At 41.7% G+C, this 19,748-nt stretch overlaps 1 protein-coding gene across 1 annotated transcript in view; it reads left to right on the top strand.

The window, feature by feature from the left end:
* Positions 1-5,495: 5,495 nt before the first annotated feature.
* LOC131690639 (retinol dehydrogenase 12-like) overlaps positions 5,496-19,748 on the top strand; it is a 34,539-nt gene continuing 20,286 nt past the window's right edge. The window contains exon 1 of the mRNA XM_058976559.1: positions 5,496-6,385. Within this exon, the coding sequence (XP_058832542.1) occupies positions 6,297-6,385 (89 nt within the window). The 5' untranslated portion in view covers positions 5,496-6,296. The remainder of the gene's footprint in view (positions 6,386-19,748) is intronic.

Below are 19,748 nucleotides of genomic sequence, written 5' to 3'. Positions count from 1 at the left end.
TCTAATGCTTACACACGTTTTTTAAATATTTCGTTCGATCATGGATGTCTGTTCTCTGTGATATGGGGTTTTTCTTTGAAAAACCCCGGGGTGGTGGATTTCATTGGTGTTGCATTTTCTAGCAGAAGAGCACTGCTCTTAGAGCAGGCCACTAGCCGTGTTTCATTCCCACTTCTGCTAGAACGTGCAAAACCAGTGCAATCCACTGCCCCGGTGTTTTTCAATCAAAAACGACAATTGTTCGATGCAGTGATCTCGCATCTCGCAGTTGATTTACAATAAAACCTCAAACGTTTGTACGTTTTTAGATCACATAAATTCAAAACTGTCACCTTTAGAAATTTAGTATCTGCAGTGGCTGATTCAGGGGGAGAGTCCTAGGGGTCCGGACCCCCTCCGAAATTTTTAAACCTTTTGAGAAATTTTAAATTAGTTTCAATTTTATACTAGTTTAGAACATAAAATCATTTGAAACCAAATTTTACCACCAAAACTGATTTCCATTAAATGAGCTTTTTACGTATAATTTATTGTACAATGCTCATTCCAAAATCAAAATTTCGGACCCCTCCCGAAATTTTTTTCTGGATCCGCTCCTGAGTATCTTCGATGAATTTCATAACGGAAAACAAGGATAAAATAATTTTGTTGCTTAATCCTCTCAGATGGATGTATTAATGCTTCAAACAAATTTAGTTCTAGACTTCAAAGTTTTCGAGGATGTTATAAACAGAGGTGTAGCTAGTAGTGCACGGAGAGGGATTACGCCCCCTCTCCCTCTCACTGCTCACTCACTCCCCCTTTGAATCCCCCTAAGATCACCCCTCATTGTACCCCCTTCAGACCACCACCCCATCCATCGCTCATACCCCCTCCTCCTCTCAACCCCATTATCTTTATACCACCGCTATATCACAAGGCATTCCAAGTTAAGCCGGGGAGTGGTTCGGTCGAGGGTTTTTCACCCTACTCACACACCCACCGTCGTATGACAAAATTAGTTAGCAGGAAGACAACATTGAATTAATGCTGATTAGGCTAATAAAGAATGTTATTTTTTTGTTTCGAGTGTTTCATCGTCTACACGTAGGACATCAGGTTCGTGACTGGCGAGCCATTGTGTGTAGATGCAAAGTATACTCAGAATGTACTAGATATTTTCACAATTGAAACGAACATAACCACCCAAGTAACCACTAAGTACTAAAGCAAGCATTATATTCACCTTATAACAGCTTTTCGATGCTCATAGGTTCTATACAAGCTTTGCAAATGTCTATAAGCTTTATACAAGCTCTGCTAATAAGCACTACGAACTTTAAGCAAAAAACAGGTCGTATATGGGTATTTGAGGCTCTATTGTAAAGCTTATAAACCTTATAGCTATAAGCCAGATACGGTAGTCACCGATGCCATTTTAATGCCTGTTATAGTTGACATTTCCATTACTCTAAATAATAAATTCCAAATCAAAACAAATATGATATGAGACACATTGTAAGCATAGGAAACCTTATCAGCTTCCGAGGTTTGGGCATGTCGTTGTAAACACATTAAAGGGCACAAAACCTTCGAGCCATAAAATGACATGGTACATTGCGATGGTTTGTTTCAATTTTGTATACATCTAATGATAGTTTAAAAAATATGACCAAAACCTTGCACCCAATTGTAAGTATAATCACAACGGAAATCTCTCAATTTGAGAATGCCAAATATCAGTTAGATTAGCCAACTCCTGAATGTATCAAACGTCAAGCGCGCTGGAGCAAAGTAACTTCCAAATCTTCTAAAGGCAGAAGTTCGAGCCTGGAACGTACGCTATCCTGCAAAAAAAAATCAAACGGCGCATGCGACAGAAAGACCTTGAAAGAAAGAACGAGAAAAAAAACTATTCCCTGTTTTTGTTTCGTTTTTTCCAACCAGTGGGTTCTACCCACCACAAATTGTTTTGACATATCTCCATAGGCGCGGTGGAAAAGTAGGAGTAGGCAGTATATCAGCCTAATATTTCGCCAAAAGTGGCCTTTAAGCAGCACTAAAGTACGATATTGAACCTATAAGCTCTGCTACCATTGATCTATAAACGACTATAGAATCGAATTGATGCCATTTTCACGGCATAGTAATTACTTGGGCAGCCATGGAGCCATGTTACTAGTACAAGTTCATCTGCTCATATCTCTAACTATTGTCAGTTTTATTGTCGAATTGAACTTATCATGAGAATTTGACATTCAGATGTTTGTACAGCAATATGCAATCAACTAGTATATAAAAATGGATAGGCCGCTATTTTTAATACAAAAATAATTACTAAATAATGATAATACATATAGTTGAGATCAATTATATTGTCTATTTATTGATGTAGATGACTCTATTTTATATTCTTAATTAAAATTGACGATGAAACGTCTACCTGTTCAATAATGAAAAAATAATAAGAATCGGTCAATAAACCATTGAGATATTACCTTTTGAAGTAAACATTCCAACTTTAATCCATTTTTTTTATTTTACACATTATATTTAGCGTTTGGTAGACAACCCTATTTTCATATTTTTCAGTGCACCATATAAATAACACCTTTTGTACATTATATTTATGTAATTAAAAGGTAAGGTTTTCCTTTAAAAACCGCGACACGTATAAACGATCTAAATAGTCAATGGACAAACATGGATTCACGCTTTAAGTCTGGTAGAAAACCCATCTATGACCGCATACCACATCCAAACCGTTATAAATTTCGATTCCGTCAATGAAATATTTTCAAACTTTCAGGGGATATACTTGATTACTATATCTTTCGAATGCCATGTACTAAATAAGCAGACAATTTTTTTTTGATTATGGAGATAGGACCAAACCCGTGGGTGTTTGCTGGTAGCCTTATGAAACGTGTCATAAAACTTCAAATCGCAATTTCTCTCGAATCCCTCGATGGATCATTTTGAAATTCACTTTATCAAATTTTGAAAATTTATCACAAATTTTCACAGATTTTTTTCCTTTTTTTGTCATCACAGATGGTAAAAAGATTTTTTTGGCCGACACACAGATTTAAATGTGGCATCCCTGATTGCTACTGCTGTTCATTACGACCCGACGGGAGTCGCTCAAGGAATGATATTCTTTAAATAAACGAGGATGACGTCATTCATAGAAGCGTAGTGTGCTGGGTGCTCAAATCTGTCGTACGAGACGCTATAGGCACGATGTTATTTGTCTGGCAAAAGAGCAACAACTGATTCAAACAGGCACACGGCATATTTATTTATAACTTTTCGTGTTCGTTTGAATTACTAAGCTGCTCCCTATTGAAGGCTCTGCCGGGGATAGATTGACTGATGTATGGGAGTTTTCACGTTTTCGAGATCTGTTCATTTTTGCTTGTTTTTCAATAGTGTATTATTGAAAAACAAAAACACTATAGCAATAAAACATAATTTCAGTTAATTCCGAATTGTTTGGTGATAATCAGACGGAAATCCGTTCATAAATAACAAAGTTATTAGCGTTCAAAATAGTGATGCAAAAACGTGACATCGTTTGATTTTAGATTTTAGAATGACACCCTGCCCCAGATAGTACAATAAGACATTTTCAATGTTAAAATGTGGGTTAGCCCCTTTTGGACGATAGCCATTCAAATGTTCCACCGATTGCGTGTTCGTGAAATGGAATCTTGATAGAGAGAAAAATGTGGATTATTTCTACATGCTTGCAGTTTCATCTTGTAAACTATGTGGTTCTGCTATTATTCAAAAAGTTATAGATACAGAAAATCACGTGCAGATTCTTCTAAGAAAAAAGAAATTTGTTGCGAATGAGATAAATAGACAGATAATACATAAAATGAGGTTATGTGTTTGGCTATGAAGTCTTCGGTTTACAAAAACAGTTTTTTGTCTTCAACCGACGTTTCGGTTCGTTTGGAACATTTTTCAAGGACTCTAAAAACAGGTTTATTGTGTTTTGAAAGTGATTGTTACATTGATTTTTAATGTTTTTTTTATCGATAATCTGTGTTCTGTTGTCCGGTTTCTTGTTTTGCATCAAGCGATTGTCATTTGTCTGTCCAGTTGTTGGAATCAAGTTTACCCGTTTGGAAAATGAATTTTCACAGAACACTTCTTTCCGTGTACTTACATGTAGCCGCTTTGATCGTGTGCGCATCAATTTTCATAACGAAACGCTCGTCTTTTTTACCTCGGAATTCGGGATAGTCAGATTTCAACCAGCTGACAAAGTACATATACAATATGAAAGTTGCTTGAGTTTATATAGAGTATGGCCACAGACTAACAGACATAACACTATGAGGGAATTCCCTCAAAAACATCGATCCGACAATTTTCCCAGAACACTAGCTCCACCTTTTATTCACAGTCCCAAACACTCATTTACTGGTGGGTTACCCCTCAGGTTTGGGAACAATTTTTCACTGGTAGTCTATCCCCCATATGCTTGTGCATATGTCAGGGTGCGCCATAATTTCAAATATGACCACAGTCCCAACTACAAATATATTTAAAATGACCGTTAAAGCGGGCGAAGCTTTGTTTTTGTGTGTTATGTCTGTTAGTCTGTGGTATGGCTGTATGGCGATGTGCGTTTCAATTGAACTTAAGTTAACTTACAAGAAACCAGACAACGGAACACACTAGAAAAACTCATAGTAAGAGAACTGCGGAGAAAAAACAGCATTTTTGGCAACGTATGCCCCAGCATTGTATGGCAACTCGTCCAATGATATATGGATAGGCAACACTACGTTTTTGGGACAACAACCCGCCCTACCGATAAACTTTTAGTGACCCTGCCGATATTAAGGAATTCTATCTGGCCACCCTGAATCCAATCGACCCAAAATGGAGTCTCCGCAGTTCTCTTTCTAGAGTTTTTCTAGAACACACATTATCGGTAAAAAAAACACTAAAAATGAATGTAACAATCACTATAAAAGCACAATAAACCTCTTTTTAGAGTCCTTGAAAAAGGTTCCACACATACCGAAACGTTGGATGAAGACAAAATAGTGTTTTTGTAAACCGCCCAACAAACAACGAAAGCTGAACAAGCCTCTGATCCGAGAAAATACGCTAAACAATAACAGTTTCAGCTATTGTCCAACTGAATTGTTTGTTGGGCGAAGATTGCATAGCCAAAAACATAACGTTTACGTTACTCCAGTCGACCTTCATCCAAAACATATAAAATGGTCACCAGGTTTATTCCAGGTATCGCTTCGTTCTGAGCCACCCGTTTCGTTAAAGAAACACCCAGTGGGCTAGCAGCCGAACCAATTGTGCAGTAAGTAACCTGCTCATGTAGGGTTCATTACTAACGAAACTACGCAACGTTAAAGGCTCCTGCTGTGGCATGCTTATTAGTAGCACCTGTAGAAGCACGCGGAATTACTAATTCAAACACGATCTGCTTCGGCACGCGCGCCCGGATTACGAACTGCTCATTTGCCCGACAGCAGTCGACGTGCGAAGAGCGTTTGATTCAAATCACCGCCGGAACAATAATCGCGACGAACGTGAGCCCAATCGTTATTACCCTTGGGCGTCCATAAGAGTCGCTTGCAGAACGGAAGTAAGCTTTCTTCTCGCTGGACTATTCGGTATTCGGTCGCTGAAAGAGCGTGGATAACTTTCGCAGTGTTATTTTCGGCAAGTGGCAGTGTAACCTTCCGGTCGATGAATGTGTTTACCACCTCTGGTAGTTAGTTTGCTGGAGCGGTGACTGCGTGTTTCGCGAACTTTATGTTCCAGCACGGGCATGTAATTGCTATCACTGCGCGCTATAAGTAGGTACTCGCGCAGTACACATTCGGTCGGAGCAAACCAGGACGTGATGTGATTTGCAATAGCAAATTAGTGACATTGAAGTGAATTCGAAGCCGATGGTGATGTGAGGCATTCGATTGTGTAGGGCTTTAAGCTCGGCGAAGTACTCAGTTGCTCTAAAATATATGATTGGTGGTTTTTAGTTATCGTAGCAGTTTAATGGTCAAGAAATTACCGTAATGCAGTTTCATAAAATTGTCGAGTTGGAATAGTGAGAAATTTAGCCGTTTGAAATTGTGTTTAGAGTTCTAACACTTGGAAACTCATTGAGGTGAAAGTTAATTAATGGTGTTTTGAATCCATTTTAATTTGGATGTTTAAATTTCCTAACCGTCGAAGCGATCCAGGCTAGTAACCAGACGCGCGCAACTATTTTGTGTAAGGAGAGAAAATTCACGGATGACCGTACGATCGAAACAGCAGCGTCAGCCACGATGGCCCACAAAACCGATGATTCGTTTATGATTGTCAGCATTTGTCTGGCCGCCGGAATAGTCAGTTTCGCGCTCGTTTACTTTGTAAGGTAAGCCAAGCAAGGTTAAAGTGAACGACAGCAGCATAAACAAAAGCAATTCATTACTATAAGCACACGCAGGATTTGCAAATGAGTGATTTTGCTGGATCCGTGCCGTAAATAGGAAATCAAGTTACCTTAAATTAAATGTGCCTCAATTAGTGAAGCACCGAATATAATTAGATTAGATGTGATTGGTGTCAAGACGAATATCATTACAAGCAGATCAAAGCCCAGCAAAGTGTCGATTGTGAACGCAAGGTCTAGGTCAAAAGTAAAGCTTTCAAATCTAGCATATTTTTGTGGCGCAGCCACGTGATGAGTGTACCATATTTGGGCTGGGATGCCGTCAAATCTTTATACAATAGCCACTCGACTACGCCACCAAGGTGAGGCCACCAGGGACGCGAAATGAAACTTTGAATTTGTACCGATTCAGTTGAGATGGAACAGGTGTTTCGCAGAAGGAGTGCTGATTGCTTGTATTTTTACAGATTAGCAGTTGTATTAATAAAACGTAAAAAGGTAGACATTTATTCAGCTGGTTACAATCTGAGTACTTGCTCAAAATAATTGGAAATAAATGACGCGGTTTAACTGTTTTGTTCGTACTCTAATCACAGATAACAGACGTTTAGGTTCGATTCCAAATGTGTGTAAATACCCGCTACTGAAATTCCGCATAAATCAGACGTCTGAAACACGTTTGACAAACGTTTGTAGGTGGCGCAGTGAACGATGCAATGCTGTAGGACTGCAAACAGTTGCGTAGATGGCAATAGTGAAACCCGGATTTCCAACGTTTATCAATTTCAAAGTCTACACAGGTTTTTAAGGAAATTTTGTTCTAGCTTACATGCCTATTATCTGTGCTCTAATAGACTTAAATGTCTTACAGAATATTCCTCCCTTTTATGAAAGCATCGAAACTCGGTTGGAATAATCTAGCTAACCATAAATGAGTTGACGACGTGGTACGACCGACCGGGTTCAGTTTTACAATCATACCTCAAAATTCTTACAAAGATTATACACATTATGTATTTAGGTCATGTTACCATTGTGGTTTGAAGCATGCTGTTACATCTGCCATTCAAGGCAGATACATCACGAAAGTCATCAAACCAAACTTGTTGTTCCCCTGTATTTGTCTATGTTCGGTTTAAAAATTACTTTATTAGACTGTACGCGACGGATCCCTAAGTGTCACTTTATTTCTGTTGGTCGTTGCGGTGTTTCCTCTTTCTGTTGGAAGAGTAGAAATTCTCGAAATAATCACCGTCGGAGAGGAATCGTAATCATATCGTAAACACTACTGTCGGATAACACTTCACTTTTCGGGCACCGTAAAACGGAGTGACTTTGATCACTCGAAACTGTTTTTGTAGATTGCTTATTTAGCCAAAATAGGTCGCCTATTCATTTAAATTTGGAATAAGTTTTACTCTAAACTTATAAATCACTGATTTGCTATACTTTCTGAGTTTATTGTTCGGTTTTTGGGTACAAAGACTACAAAAGACCGCAATTTTACTTTACCTTACTCTTACGGAGCTTCGTAAAGTGTCTATTTTTTATACCACGAATAAATCTATATTAAATTTGCAAAAGGGCGAATAAGATTTGTAAACAAACCTTATTTTGATGGTTTCTCTTAATTTACTATAATTTCAAAGCAGAAAACAATTGAAATTACTTCTACGAAGGGTAAAAATTTACATTAACGCATATTTTCATGAAATTCCACTCTGCAGCGGACTAATGAGCGAAACAAGTTTGTTTACAAAAACTCTTTCGCCCTTTTGACGAATTAATATTGAAATCTTAGTTTTTAGCACGAATAATAAATTCCAAGCGAATTTTTATTTTTCTTTAGAATTTGTTGTGCCAAATTGATTTTGAGGGGTTTGATAATTTCAAAAACACATTTTTGTGAAACTAGTTGGCAATTATTTCAAGTTTAAATTTGCAATATTTTTGCCTTTCTCATATAGAAAGGTTATGCAATCACTCTAAAAATCGTCAAGCTAATCCCGGCCCGGAGGGCCGGGTGTCATATACCATTCCACTCAGCTCGACGAGATCGGAAAATGTCTGTGTGTATGTATGTGTGTGTATGTGGAAAAAAATGTCACCTCTGTTTCTCAGAAATGGCTGGACCGATTTACACAAATGCACAATTGGTCTTAAATGAAAGGTACAACCTTCCCATCGGCTGCTATTGATTTTTGTTTTTGATTGGACTTCTGGTTCCGGAATTACGGGTTGAAGAGTGCGCCCACACATCAAATTCCCATATAAACTGAAATGAAAAATTTTCTAATCGAATTTGTATTTTTGATGCCAAATGTCTTTAAAATGCATGAAACATCGAGATTTGATGCAAGCTCGAAAAAAATTTTTTTGGCGAAAAATGTCTTTTTTTGGACTTTGGCACCGTTTTGCCTTTCTCATATAGAAAGGTTATGCAATCACTCTAAAAATCGTCAATCTAATCCCGGGAGTTATGTACCATTCGACTCAACTCGTCGAGATCGGAAAATGTCTGTGTGTGTATGTTTTTTTAGAGAGCTGTAAAAAAAATTTCAGGAAAACCCTGAGACCTGAGGGAAAATGTACAAAAACCCGAATGTCTCAGGGAACGGGTTTGGGCTGCCATCACCCGACCCGCTAAAAAACCACTGCTCTTGCCCAGAACCTGATTCCTCCCCGGCACTACCTTACGGCATTACTTCGGGGAGGGGTTTTCATGTGCATAGCACACACTCTAATTCAACTACTTACTAGTTCGTTTCCTTCCGTAGGGTTACAGCACCACTCCTCGACACACCACCAATTCTCCACCATCCACACAGACTGGCAATTTCTGCATGGCAGTCGGAAAGCTGGCTGTGAGTCGAGACTTAGTGCTCTTCCCTACGAAGACAATCTGGGCGGCAAACTTCGGCTCCCTTGTGCCAGTTAGCACCGCAACTCCCTTCTCGCACCATTCAGCGCCGTTTACTCGTTGAGCACCAGACTTGTTCGCGAACTACTCGGTCTAGTCCCCGACGATGGACCTAGTCTACTCCGACGGAGAATTCCCCGGCAAGAGAGGTTCTCCCAAAACCGAGCGGTAGATTTCCGCCGATACCGTTGTTCGTTTCCGTGAGCCATTTAGCTCACCGCTTCGTCTCGATCTACTCGATCTAGTTCCCGGCGGTGAATCTAGCCTACTCAACGGGCCAGCCAGTAGGTGCTGAGGTCCATCCAGCAATTCCGGGTGGAGCGTAGCTGCCGGTTCACTGGCGCCCCAACGACCCACTGCTAGCTGTACGAAGCGGTCTACTCGATCTAATCCCCGGCGGTGGATCTAGCCTACTCTCGAGCTACCCGGTAGTGTGTCGAGGTCAGTCCGGCGATTCCGGTGAAGCCTGACGTCCGGTTCACTGGCGCCCCGACGACCCAAACCCGGTGCTACGTCGCGTACTACTCAACTGGTTCCCGTCGGTGAACCTAGTCTACACCATGGTCGATCCGGCGATTCCAGCTGGAGTGTAACTTCCAATTCATCGTAGCTTCGATGGCTCGAAGCCGTGTACTGCTACGTTGATGGTCGTTGCTCCTCTCGCCAGCTTCGTTGCAACGCTGGCATGATTTGAACGACTGTTCTGTTCACCGCGTCCCATTTTTCTTTATCCGCGCACATTCTTTGGACAATATTGTTCATGTTAACGTCCTCACCGACAATGATGCTCATTCCGTTTTGCTCGTGCTCGAATCGCGGGCATTCGAGGACCACATGCTCAGGCGTCTCCTCTGCATCACCGCCAGAGCTGAACAATTTCACTTATGTCATCGAACAGTTGATATACTCTTGCATTCAACTATCACTTTTGCAAACCAACAGTCAGTTTGATACTGACATCGACAATTGTGCTGTCACCTTATCTGACTGAATGACAGTGGTGCAAGCTGAATTGATATCCGCTTTGTCTGTCAACCGCTACCGGTATGCTGTCAGCTTACCGTAAACAACCAAATCGAACTCTCCGTAAACACAATACTAGGCGAACCCGTGATTTGTTTTTAAATAGTGCTCATTATGTTCGCAAATACTGGTAAAAAGTGCAAAAGGGGTCTAATTCCAAATAGTTACGTTGAACTGGCTGAGAAGTGGGTCAGAAAAGAAGACAATAAGTTCTCCTGTTGCATTGATCCGGACAGTCGCTGCCGTTATACCCAGGTCAAGTACGATGCTGGAAACATGATACGTCACTTCCGGGCAAAACATACTGTTCTAGCTGAGAGTCGAGGCATTGCTCGAAAAGATCCACCGCAGAAGAAGCAGCGAATTATCCCCCAACGACATGTTGCAGTGGACAAAAGAATGGTGTTGGAAGCGTGTTTAAAATTAGTAACCCAGCATAATTTACCACTTGGATGTTTCGACTGGGATGGCTTGAAGATGCTGTTGGACCCATTGGCATCGGCGGTGGGAATAGTAATAACTCGGGTGAACGTCAAACTACACCTGGAGAATACTGCAGCAATGACAAGGGTTGTTATAAAGAATGAAGTATCATTTATTTATTTATTAACAGTTTAAGGCCGAAGTGGCCTGTGCCGTATACAAAAGATTCCTCCATTCCACTCGGTCCATGGCCGCGCGTCGCCAGCCACGCAATCTGCGAAGGGTCCGCAAATCGTCTTCCACCTGGTCGATCCATCGTGCTCGCTGCGCGCCACGTCTTCTTGTACCGGTCGGATTGCAATTGAGAACCGTTTTCACCGGGCTATTGTCCGACATTCTGGCTACGTGCCCGGCCCACCGTAGTCGTCCGATTTTCGCGGTATGACAGATGGGCGGCTCCCCCAACAGCTGATGCAACTCATGGTTCATTCGCCGTCTCCATGTGCCGTCTTCCATCTGCACTCCACCGTAGATGGTACGCAGCACTTTCCGTTCGAAGACACCAAGTGCGCGTTGGTCCTCCACGAGCATGGTCCAGGTCTCGTGCCCGTAGAGAACTACCGGTCTAATCAGCGTCTTGTAGATGGTCAACTTCGTACGACGGTGAACTCTGTTCGACCGAAGTGTCTTGCGGAGGCCAAAGTAAGCACGATTTCCTGCCACGATACGTCTACGAATCTCTCTGCTGGTATCATTGTCGGCGGTCACCAGTGAGCCCAAGTACACGAACTCTTCAACCACCTCGATTTCGTCGCCACCGATGCAAACTCGAAGCGGGCGGTTCTCATTCTCTTCTCGTGAACCTCTTCCTATCATATACATTGTCTTCGACGTGTTGATGGCAAGTCCGACGCGCTTGGCTTCTCTTTTCAGTCTGATGTAGGCTTCCTCCATCTTCTCAAAGTTTCGTGCAATAATATCAACGTCATCGGCGAAGCCAAGTAGCTGAACGGACTTTGTGAAAATCGTACCACTCGTGTCGATCCCTGCTCTTCTTATTACACCTTCCAGCGCGATGTTGAATAACAGACACGAGAGACCATCACCTTGCCGTAACCCTCTGCGTGATTCGAAGGGACTCGAGAGCGTCCCTGAGACACGTACTACGCACATCACCCGATCCATCGTCGCCTTCACTAATCGCGTCAGTTTGTCCGGGAATCCGTACTCGTGCATAATCTGCCATAGCTGATCTCGATCGATAGTGTCGTATGCGGCTTTGAAGTCGATGAACAAATGATGTGTGGGCACATTGTACTCGCGGCATTTCTGCAGTACTTGACGAAGAGCGAACACCTGGTCCGTGGTAGATCGTTCGCTCATGAAACCCGCCTGGTACTGCCCCACGAACTCTCTTGCAATTGGTGATAGTCGACGGCATAGTATTTGGGAGAGTACCTTGTAGGCGGCGTTCAGCAGGGTGATTGCTCGGTAATTACAGCAATCCAGCTTGTCGCCCTTTTTGTAGATAGGACACACGACACCTTCCATCCACTCCTCCGGTAAAATCTCCTCCTCCCAAATCTTGGTAATCACCCAGTGGAGCGCTTTAGCCAGTGGCTCGCCACCGTGTTTTAGTAGCTCGCTTGGTATTTGGTCAACCCCAGCGGCTTTATTATTTTTGAGCCGGCTAATCTCCTCCTGGATTTCTTGGAGATCCGGAGCCGGTAGTGTAATGTCTTCCGCGCGTGCTCCCAGGTGCGTTACCGTGCCATCCTCGTCGTCTGCTGCATCGCCGTTCAGGTGTTCTTCGTAATGCTGCCGCCACCTCTGGATCACCTCACACTGGTCCGTGAGAAGATTCCCGTTTGTATCTCTGCACATGTCGGCCTGTGGTACGTGGCCCCTGCGCGAGCGGTTCAACTTCTCGTAGAATTTCCGTGTGTCTTTAGCGCGGTACAGCTGCTCCATCGCTTCGCGATCTCGGTCTTTCTGCTGGCGCTTTTTGGTCCGGAAAACCGAGTTCTGCCTGTTCCGTGCCTGTTTATATCGCGCCTCGTTCGCCCTCGTGCGATGTTGCAGCATTCTCGCCCATGCTGCATTCTTCTCTTCGACTAACTGCTCGCATTCGCCGTCGTACCAGTCGCTTCTTCGGTCCGGGCCCACCGTACCTAGTGCAGTGGCTGCGGTGCTACCTATGGCGGATCGGATATCTCTCCAGCTATCTTCAAGGGCAACTGCGCCTAGCTGCTCTTCCGTTGGTAGTGCCACTTCCAGCTGCTGCGCGTATTCTTGAGCCACTCTGCCATCTTGTAGCCGCTCGATGTTTAGCCGCGGCGTTCGGCTTCGACGAGAGCTATGCACTGTCGAAAGTTTTGAGCGTAAGCATACTGCAACCAGGTGGTGGTCCGAATCTATATTCGCACTGCGATAAGTGCGGACGTTTGTGATGTCCGAGAAGAATCTACCGTCGATTAGAACGTGGTCGATTTGATTTTTTGTTACTTGGTCCGGTGATCTCCAGGTGACTTTGTGGATATCTTTGCGAGGGAAGAAGGTGCTTCGGACTACCATTCCACGGGAGGCTGCGAAGTTCACACATCGTTGGCCGTTGTCATTTGATACGGGATGCAGGCTGTTAGGCCCGATCACCGGTCTGTACATTGCCTCCCTTCCTACCTGTGCGTTCATGTCGCCGATGACAATTTTCACGTCTCGCAGAGGGCAACCGTCGTATGTCTGCTCCAGCTGCATGTAGAACGCTTCTTTCTCGTCGTCGGGTCTCCCTTCGTGTGGGCAGTGCACGTTGATGATGCTGTAGTTGAAGAAACGGCCTTTGATCCTCAACTTGCACATCCTTGCGTTGATCGGCTGCCACCCGATCACACGCATCTTGCCCAGCACTATGAAGCCGGTTCCCAGCTCGTTGGTTGTACCACAGCTCTGGTAGAAGGTAGCCGCTCGATGCCCGCTTTTCCACACCTTCTGTCCCGTCCAGCAAAGTTCCTGCAGCGCCACGATATCGAAGTTGCGGGGGTGTAGCTCGTCGTAGATTATCCTGTCACATCCTGCGAAGCCGAGCGATCTGCAGTTCCATGTTCCGAGTTTCCAATCGTGATCCTTTATTCGTCGCCTGGGTCGTTGCCGATTGTTCTGGGTCGTATTCTCTTCTGTATTGTTCGTTATGTGGGTTTTTTAAGGGGTGGCTTATAGGGCCTACGCCAACCACCTGTCTCGCCGGTGGGCCATCGTGCCAGGACTGCTTAAGGTCCCACCTGGGCACCAGGACAGGTTTACACCTTCCGAAGAAGGGTAACCCCCCCTTCCCTGCCAGCATACGACCAAAGTTCCCACCGGGGTTGGTTACCCGATCTTCACTAAGGTTACTCGTATCCCAGTCGACGCCACGAGGAGGCCAGGGCTAGGAGTTACTGGGCAGGAAGCTAAGGACCGCAAGTGGGGTCTATTTTATGCCTTCAGGTACGAGAGGCTTACGCACTGCCCAGTCATTGTCGAATGAAGTATCAGGTAAACTGGTTTCAGTCATGCTCGATAGTGCATCTCGCCATGGAAGGCACATTTTAGGGATAAGCATTCAATATGTACTAAATGACAAAGTTGTCATCAGAACTATCGGTAAGCTATTCTTTGTAACTTAGCAAACATATTCTAAAAAAAAAAATTAATAATTTTAGCGATGATTGAAATCCATGAACGGCAAACAGCTTTATTTTTAAAGGATAAAGTCCTCGAAGTGCTTCAAATGTATGGTTTGAGTGTCGAACAAGTTTTTTCTGTCACCGCAGACAATGGAAGCAACATGTTGGCTACAGTTAAACAGTTACAAAAAACTCTGGAGCAGTCAATATGTGACACCCATTTCGTAGATACTGCCGATGACCCTGCGACCGAAACGCTTGTTGAGAAGCTTTCCGAGGAGCTGGAGAAGCAAATATCTCTTGTCAGGTGTAGCGCCCATACATTGCAACTTGCAATCAACGATGTTTTTCTCAAAGTGGATCCGAATATGAAAGGTGTCACCGATGTTGTAAAAGCCATGCGACAAATCAAGTACAAACATTTTATAGAAAAGCATAAGGTTAAGCTTCCGCCGCTTTGGTCACAAACACGTTGGGGAGCCAAGCATAAAATGTTGTCATGCATATTGCAGCAGAAATCTTTGTTCATTTCTCTTGGAGTACAGTATCGTGAATTGAGTGAGTATGCTTTTTATAATGTCGTCGATATTTTCATATAAGTTTTTTGTTAGGTTTTACAGATGAACAAATGACATTTATAGAAGATTATGTCGAAGCCACCAAACCGTTTTATGAATGCACGATCAAAATGCAATCGGCACACTACACACTTTCACAATTCTATTTGGACTGGTTGGTTACAATTAAGAAGGTCAAATTGTTGAAGGCAAATCCATTTTCCGATGTATTGGTCACAGCTTTAAACAAGCGTCTCGATAAACTTCAAGAAAATCAAGTATTTAAAGCATGTTTATACCTCGATCCACGATTCAATTTTTTGAATTCAACGGTATTCAAAAGGCCGAAGAAAAGGAAGAAGCTCAGGTATGATTTCCAAAGATTATTTAAGTATGCTGACTTCAAAACTGCCCACATACGAGGCAACAGAAACACAATGCATTAAATAATCATTAGAATTTTTTTCTAGCTATTTACCTGCGGCAACATGTTGTGCCGCATGTGAACAGCTACAACCAAATCCATAGTGATTATTTAATGTGGCGTGTGTCCTATTGCCGAGTCTGTGGGCAGCTCAACCGTTGTCATACTCCAATCTTGGATTACCTCAATGCACATCTCATGAAAGGTCCAATTCCAAGTACAAACATTGTTGTTCACAGCATAGCAGTCATCACTTCTTCAAGTGTTGGGATACTGGGTTTCCGAAATAATCGGGATTGCATTATGGGTCCTTGTTTATTGAGATGTATCAAACGATAACTTTTAATAACATTATAACAATATAATTATTTTCGCAGAAATTCATTGTTGATACATGGAAACGGATAAGTAATTTGAATACACCAGCTGTTGAATTATCCAAATCAATAAACCAATCGCAATCTAGTGATGATACAGATGATTACTTAACCGAGATGTTTGGAGGTTATATATCAGAATGTGACACGATTTCGTCTAACTTCCAAAAACAGCTGAAGGCTTTAGAAACTGAAGTACGCCAAACACACACCTTTGATGTATGGAGTCATTGGGTCGGAAGAAAAACTATGTTTCCGGAATTGTACGCCGTTGCAATGGTGATTTTTGCCACACCGTCCACTCAAGTTACCGTGGAAAGAGCATATAGTGCATTAGCAATTGTGTTGTCAGATCTTCGAACTGGTTTAGGCGAGGACACACTTGCGAATATTTTGTTGATAAAACTGAATAAGGACATAGCGGAAAAAGTCATACCGGATCTATGCAAATGAATAAAAACATTTCTGGTTTTGTAGAAAAAGTATCTAAAATTGATACCGGATTGGATTTTATTTTTCTTATATTCGATTTCAGGAAAGTGAATACTGCATGAAATTCTCGAATGAATAAATGGATTGAATGAATAAAGCTTTCTAATTTTATTCTTACGAAAGAAATAAAAGCTGCTTAGGAGTTCTTTCGCCTTTCTCGTAGAAGGATGGTTATGCAAATATTCTTAAATAAAACCAGAGGGAATGTTTGAGGAATTTCATCTCGTTTAAACTTCTGTGATATTGGGTGTGTCTGTTTCTGTGTTCGTGTATGTGTAGTTTTTTTTGTTATGGAATATTCTTATTCGATGTATGTGTATGCATTAGTGTAAGTTAAAATGACCAGGGGCCCTATTTTCAGTCACGTCACGTGACTAAAAGGAAATTTCTTTCTAGTCACTTGGTGATGTGACTGTGAGAATAGGGCCCCAGATGTTTTAGGACAAATGCGAGACGCGCTCAAGAAACCTATTAACGATGTACGTTTTCCAAATATTTGCACACTTTGTGTAAGACTTTTCGTAAGGATTCATGATCTGGCTCATATTGAAGTCGAAAAGGGCACCGTGATAATCAGAATAAATTGGTTCAATTTGTCATTCACCACCTAGTTCTGAGATAAGGCAGCATGACTCAAAACATTTATGAGTATTTTGAACAATATGGATGTAAAATATGGGCATTTGGAAATAACAATCAGCAATTTGGTAAATGCACGTTTTGCCATGCGGAACAATATCTTGAAATCCGGGACTATCCCGCCCAATTCGTGACGGCTGCACACTTGTGTGTAAGTGTTATAATGAATATGAAAAATAATGTCACTAAATTCTGTTGAAAATAAATTTTTACAAAGTTCAGCTTGGATGGAAGGATCTTCATTGACTGCTTTTGCTATTGTAATCCTGGTCGCGATGATACAGGTTGATTAAAGTGATTACATCTAAAAATACAATACGAAACGGTATAAGTCAATGCAATCGGGGTTAGCGAGACTGGATCATTGGTGTGTTTTTAACAAAATTCGCTCTTCCTCACGACTCGGAGAGCCATGAAGGAAGCGACTACAGTCAGTATTTAGTAACAATATCAATGCTGGCATCAACATTTTTAAATTGAATATTGAATGTTGCTGAGCACTTAAATGTTGTGTAGCAATTTTAAACAGTTATAACCTCAACTGTTCAGACACCAAGTTGGGAGAACTGTGAGTTAAGTAACGTTTAAATGTTGAGTTAATCAGTTCCAATGCTCTACAAAAGAGGCGATTTTTATTTCATTTTGAACATAGATGCCTAATTATTTTGATCTGCTCTTTGAAATTCATGCTTGCAATATGAACAGTACTTTCTATAGTTGATCCAAGCTATGATTTGAATTAAGAATAGCCGCTGTCATGTAAACAGCAGAAAAAGTGATAGACATATATGTGATATATCATCTCTCCGTCATTCAATATCAGTTCCTGTTGAACTGACAGCATTTTGGGATAAAATTGATATTTCATTTGGCTAGCTGATAGTGGTGTTTTCTCCACTGTCAGTTTCACATGTTTTGACATAATAAAATTGAAATTGATCAGCTCTGATCACCGCACGCGATGCAGATCGGCGAACTCACGTGGCCGAACCTGTTCAGATACTTTTTGAAACAGCCGGATTTACCGTTAACAGCGTTATCCCACTGATGCTGCCACTTGATTAAGGTGTCAGCTCAGACTCCCTATAACACTCGCTATCTTCTTCAAGTAGGAGTTTTATGGGAATCGTTCACCTATCACGTAGGCTGCCTCTGACCAGATAGTTCGATACGCGCGAGACACCCGCATGGCCATCAGTCTAAACGTGCTGTTCAGCCGAGATGTGTTCCCAGGCCCGTAGCCAGGATTTTGTTTCGGGAGGGGCTTAAAAAAATTTGCATAAAGCTTTTAATTCTGACAATTTGATATAGTCACTAGAAACTAAATTAAATTTTGAAAAGTTCATAATGAAATCAATTCCAAATCAAAGACAATCCTAAAAATATGTTCATTGTCACAAGAAAGGTTATAGTACTTACTCTCGTTACAACAAAGTATATTCTAGAGTTCACAGTATTTATGCGCTAACCGAATATGACAATGCTTGACGGTGCTGGAAAACACTAGGTGTTCCAAGCTACACCTTTAAAAGGCGTAGAAGATGCTAAACCGAAATGAGTAGAAAAATATCCATAAAATGTTCGAACGAAGAGAATGTCGAAATTCGTACAAAATCTTCTGATTTAGCAAGCGATTTGTAGATGCGCAGAGACGGTTCAACTTCTATTTTCTTTGTCTGGTGTTCTGCGAGTATTACCAGTTCCAAGGCATCATGCTAACACAATTTTTGATATATTCTATTTAAATGAAACTATTTTCAAGACTAGCCTTGGTCGGGTAGATTAGAACCCCAGTTAGGAAGGATTTTTGGTAATCAATAGGATCAAAATATAAATTTAAATGATTAAATCAACTGAAGGAAACTGCCCACAATTTAATTGATTAAAGAAAATTGTCTACAAATCGAATGAAAACACTGATTACTAATATCTTCTAATTTTCCTTCAAATCGCCAGTCGCCGTGCATGTGTCGTTCACCGTGCAGTTTCAAAATCACGAAATTTAAAGAACTAGCTCCCTAAATCCATCGGAGAGATCCAGATCCCAAATCCTTTCGTTTCATCGTTTTATTGAAACATTCCAACTAAAGTTGAATCAAAATTTTAAATACACCGTAAGTTGATCATATAACGTGCACTGGTGCCAAACAAATGTCCTCAACTACTTATTCTCGTTTTGTTGGTAATAGCAAATACAAATTTGTATTTGGTAATAGTTTTATATTATTTCTAAATTGTGACGTATTTAGATAGGTATTTTTACGGTGACTATGAGGGCGGTTTTCATTTTGATAAAAAAAAGGATTTGAAGTCACGTCAAATCCACCTAAACGCACGGTAACTGGGGACTTGACGGTACGTGAAATTTGTTAAATGTATTACCAAAAGAACTAGAAGGTCTACCTTCTTATGTCACAAAAAGCAGAAGCAAAAAAAATTGCTACGCTATAGCAGGCTACAGGCACCAGTGAATCAAGCTAGAGCTATTGTTCTATATCAGTACACATACAAATTGTATCGTTGCCCCCGGCTGCGGAGTAAAATGAGTTTGCCAAATGAAGCAAAAGTGCCTGTGCTACGGGATAACACGAACAGTTAAGGAAGTGGAACAATTAGTTAAAGTGAAAATGGAGCTTAATCTCGCTGAAGTTACCTACATTCAGCTACATCACGTAAAAACTGTGTTTTGATCACGTTTAGAAGCTTAGCACAGGCCGAAAACTTTATTGCAAAGAACAACATGCAACACGAGGTCGAATTTAATAACACCAGAATCAAGATCCCCGTGCATATGGAAAACGACATGGTGGACGTGCGTATCCATGATTTGG

Source organism: Topomyia yanbarensis, chromosome 3, assembly GCF_030247195.1.
Source record: "Topomyia yanbarensis strain Yona2022 chromosome 3, ASM3024719v1, whole genome shotgun sequence".
Taxonomy (NCBI): domain Eukaryota; kingdom Metazoa; phylum Arthropoda; class Insecta; order Diptera; family Culicidae; genus Topomyia; species Topomyia yanbarensis.
The sequence above is the reverse complement of the archived record's forward strand: the minus strand, read 5'-3'. Positions and strand labels throughout refer to the sequence as shown.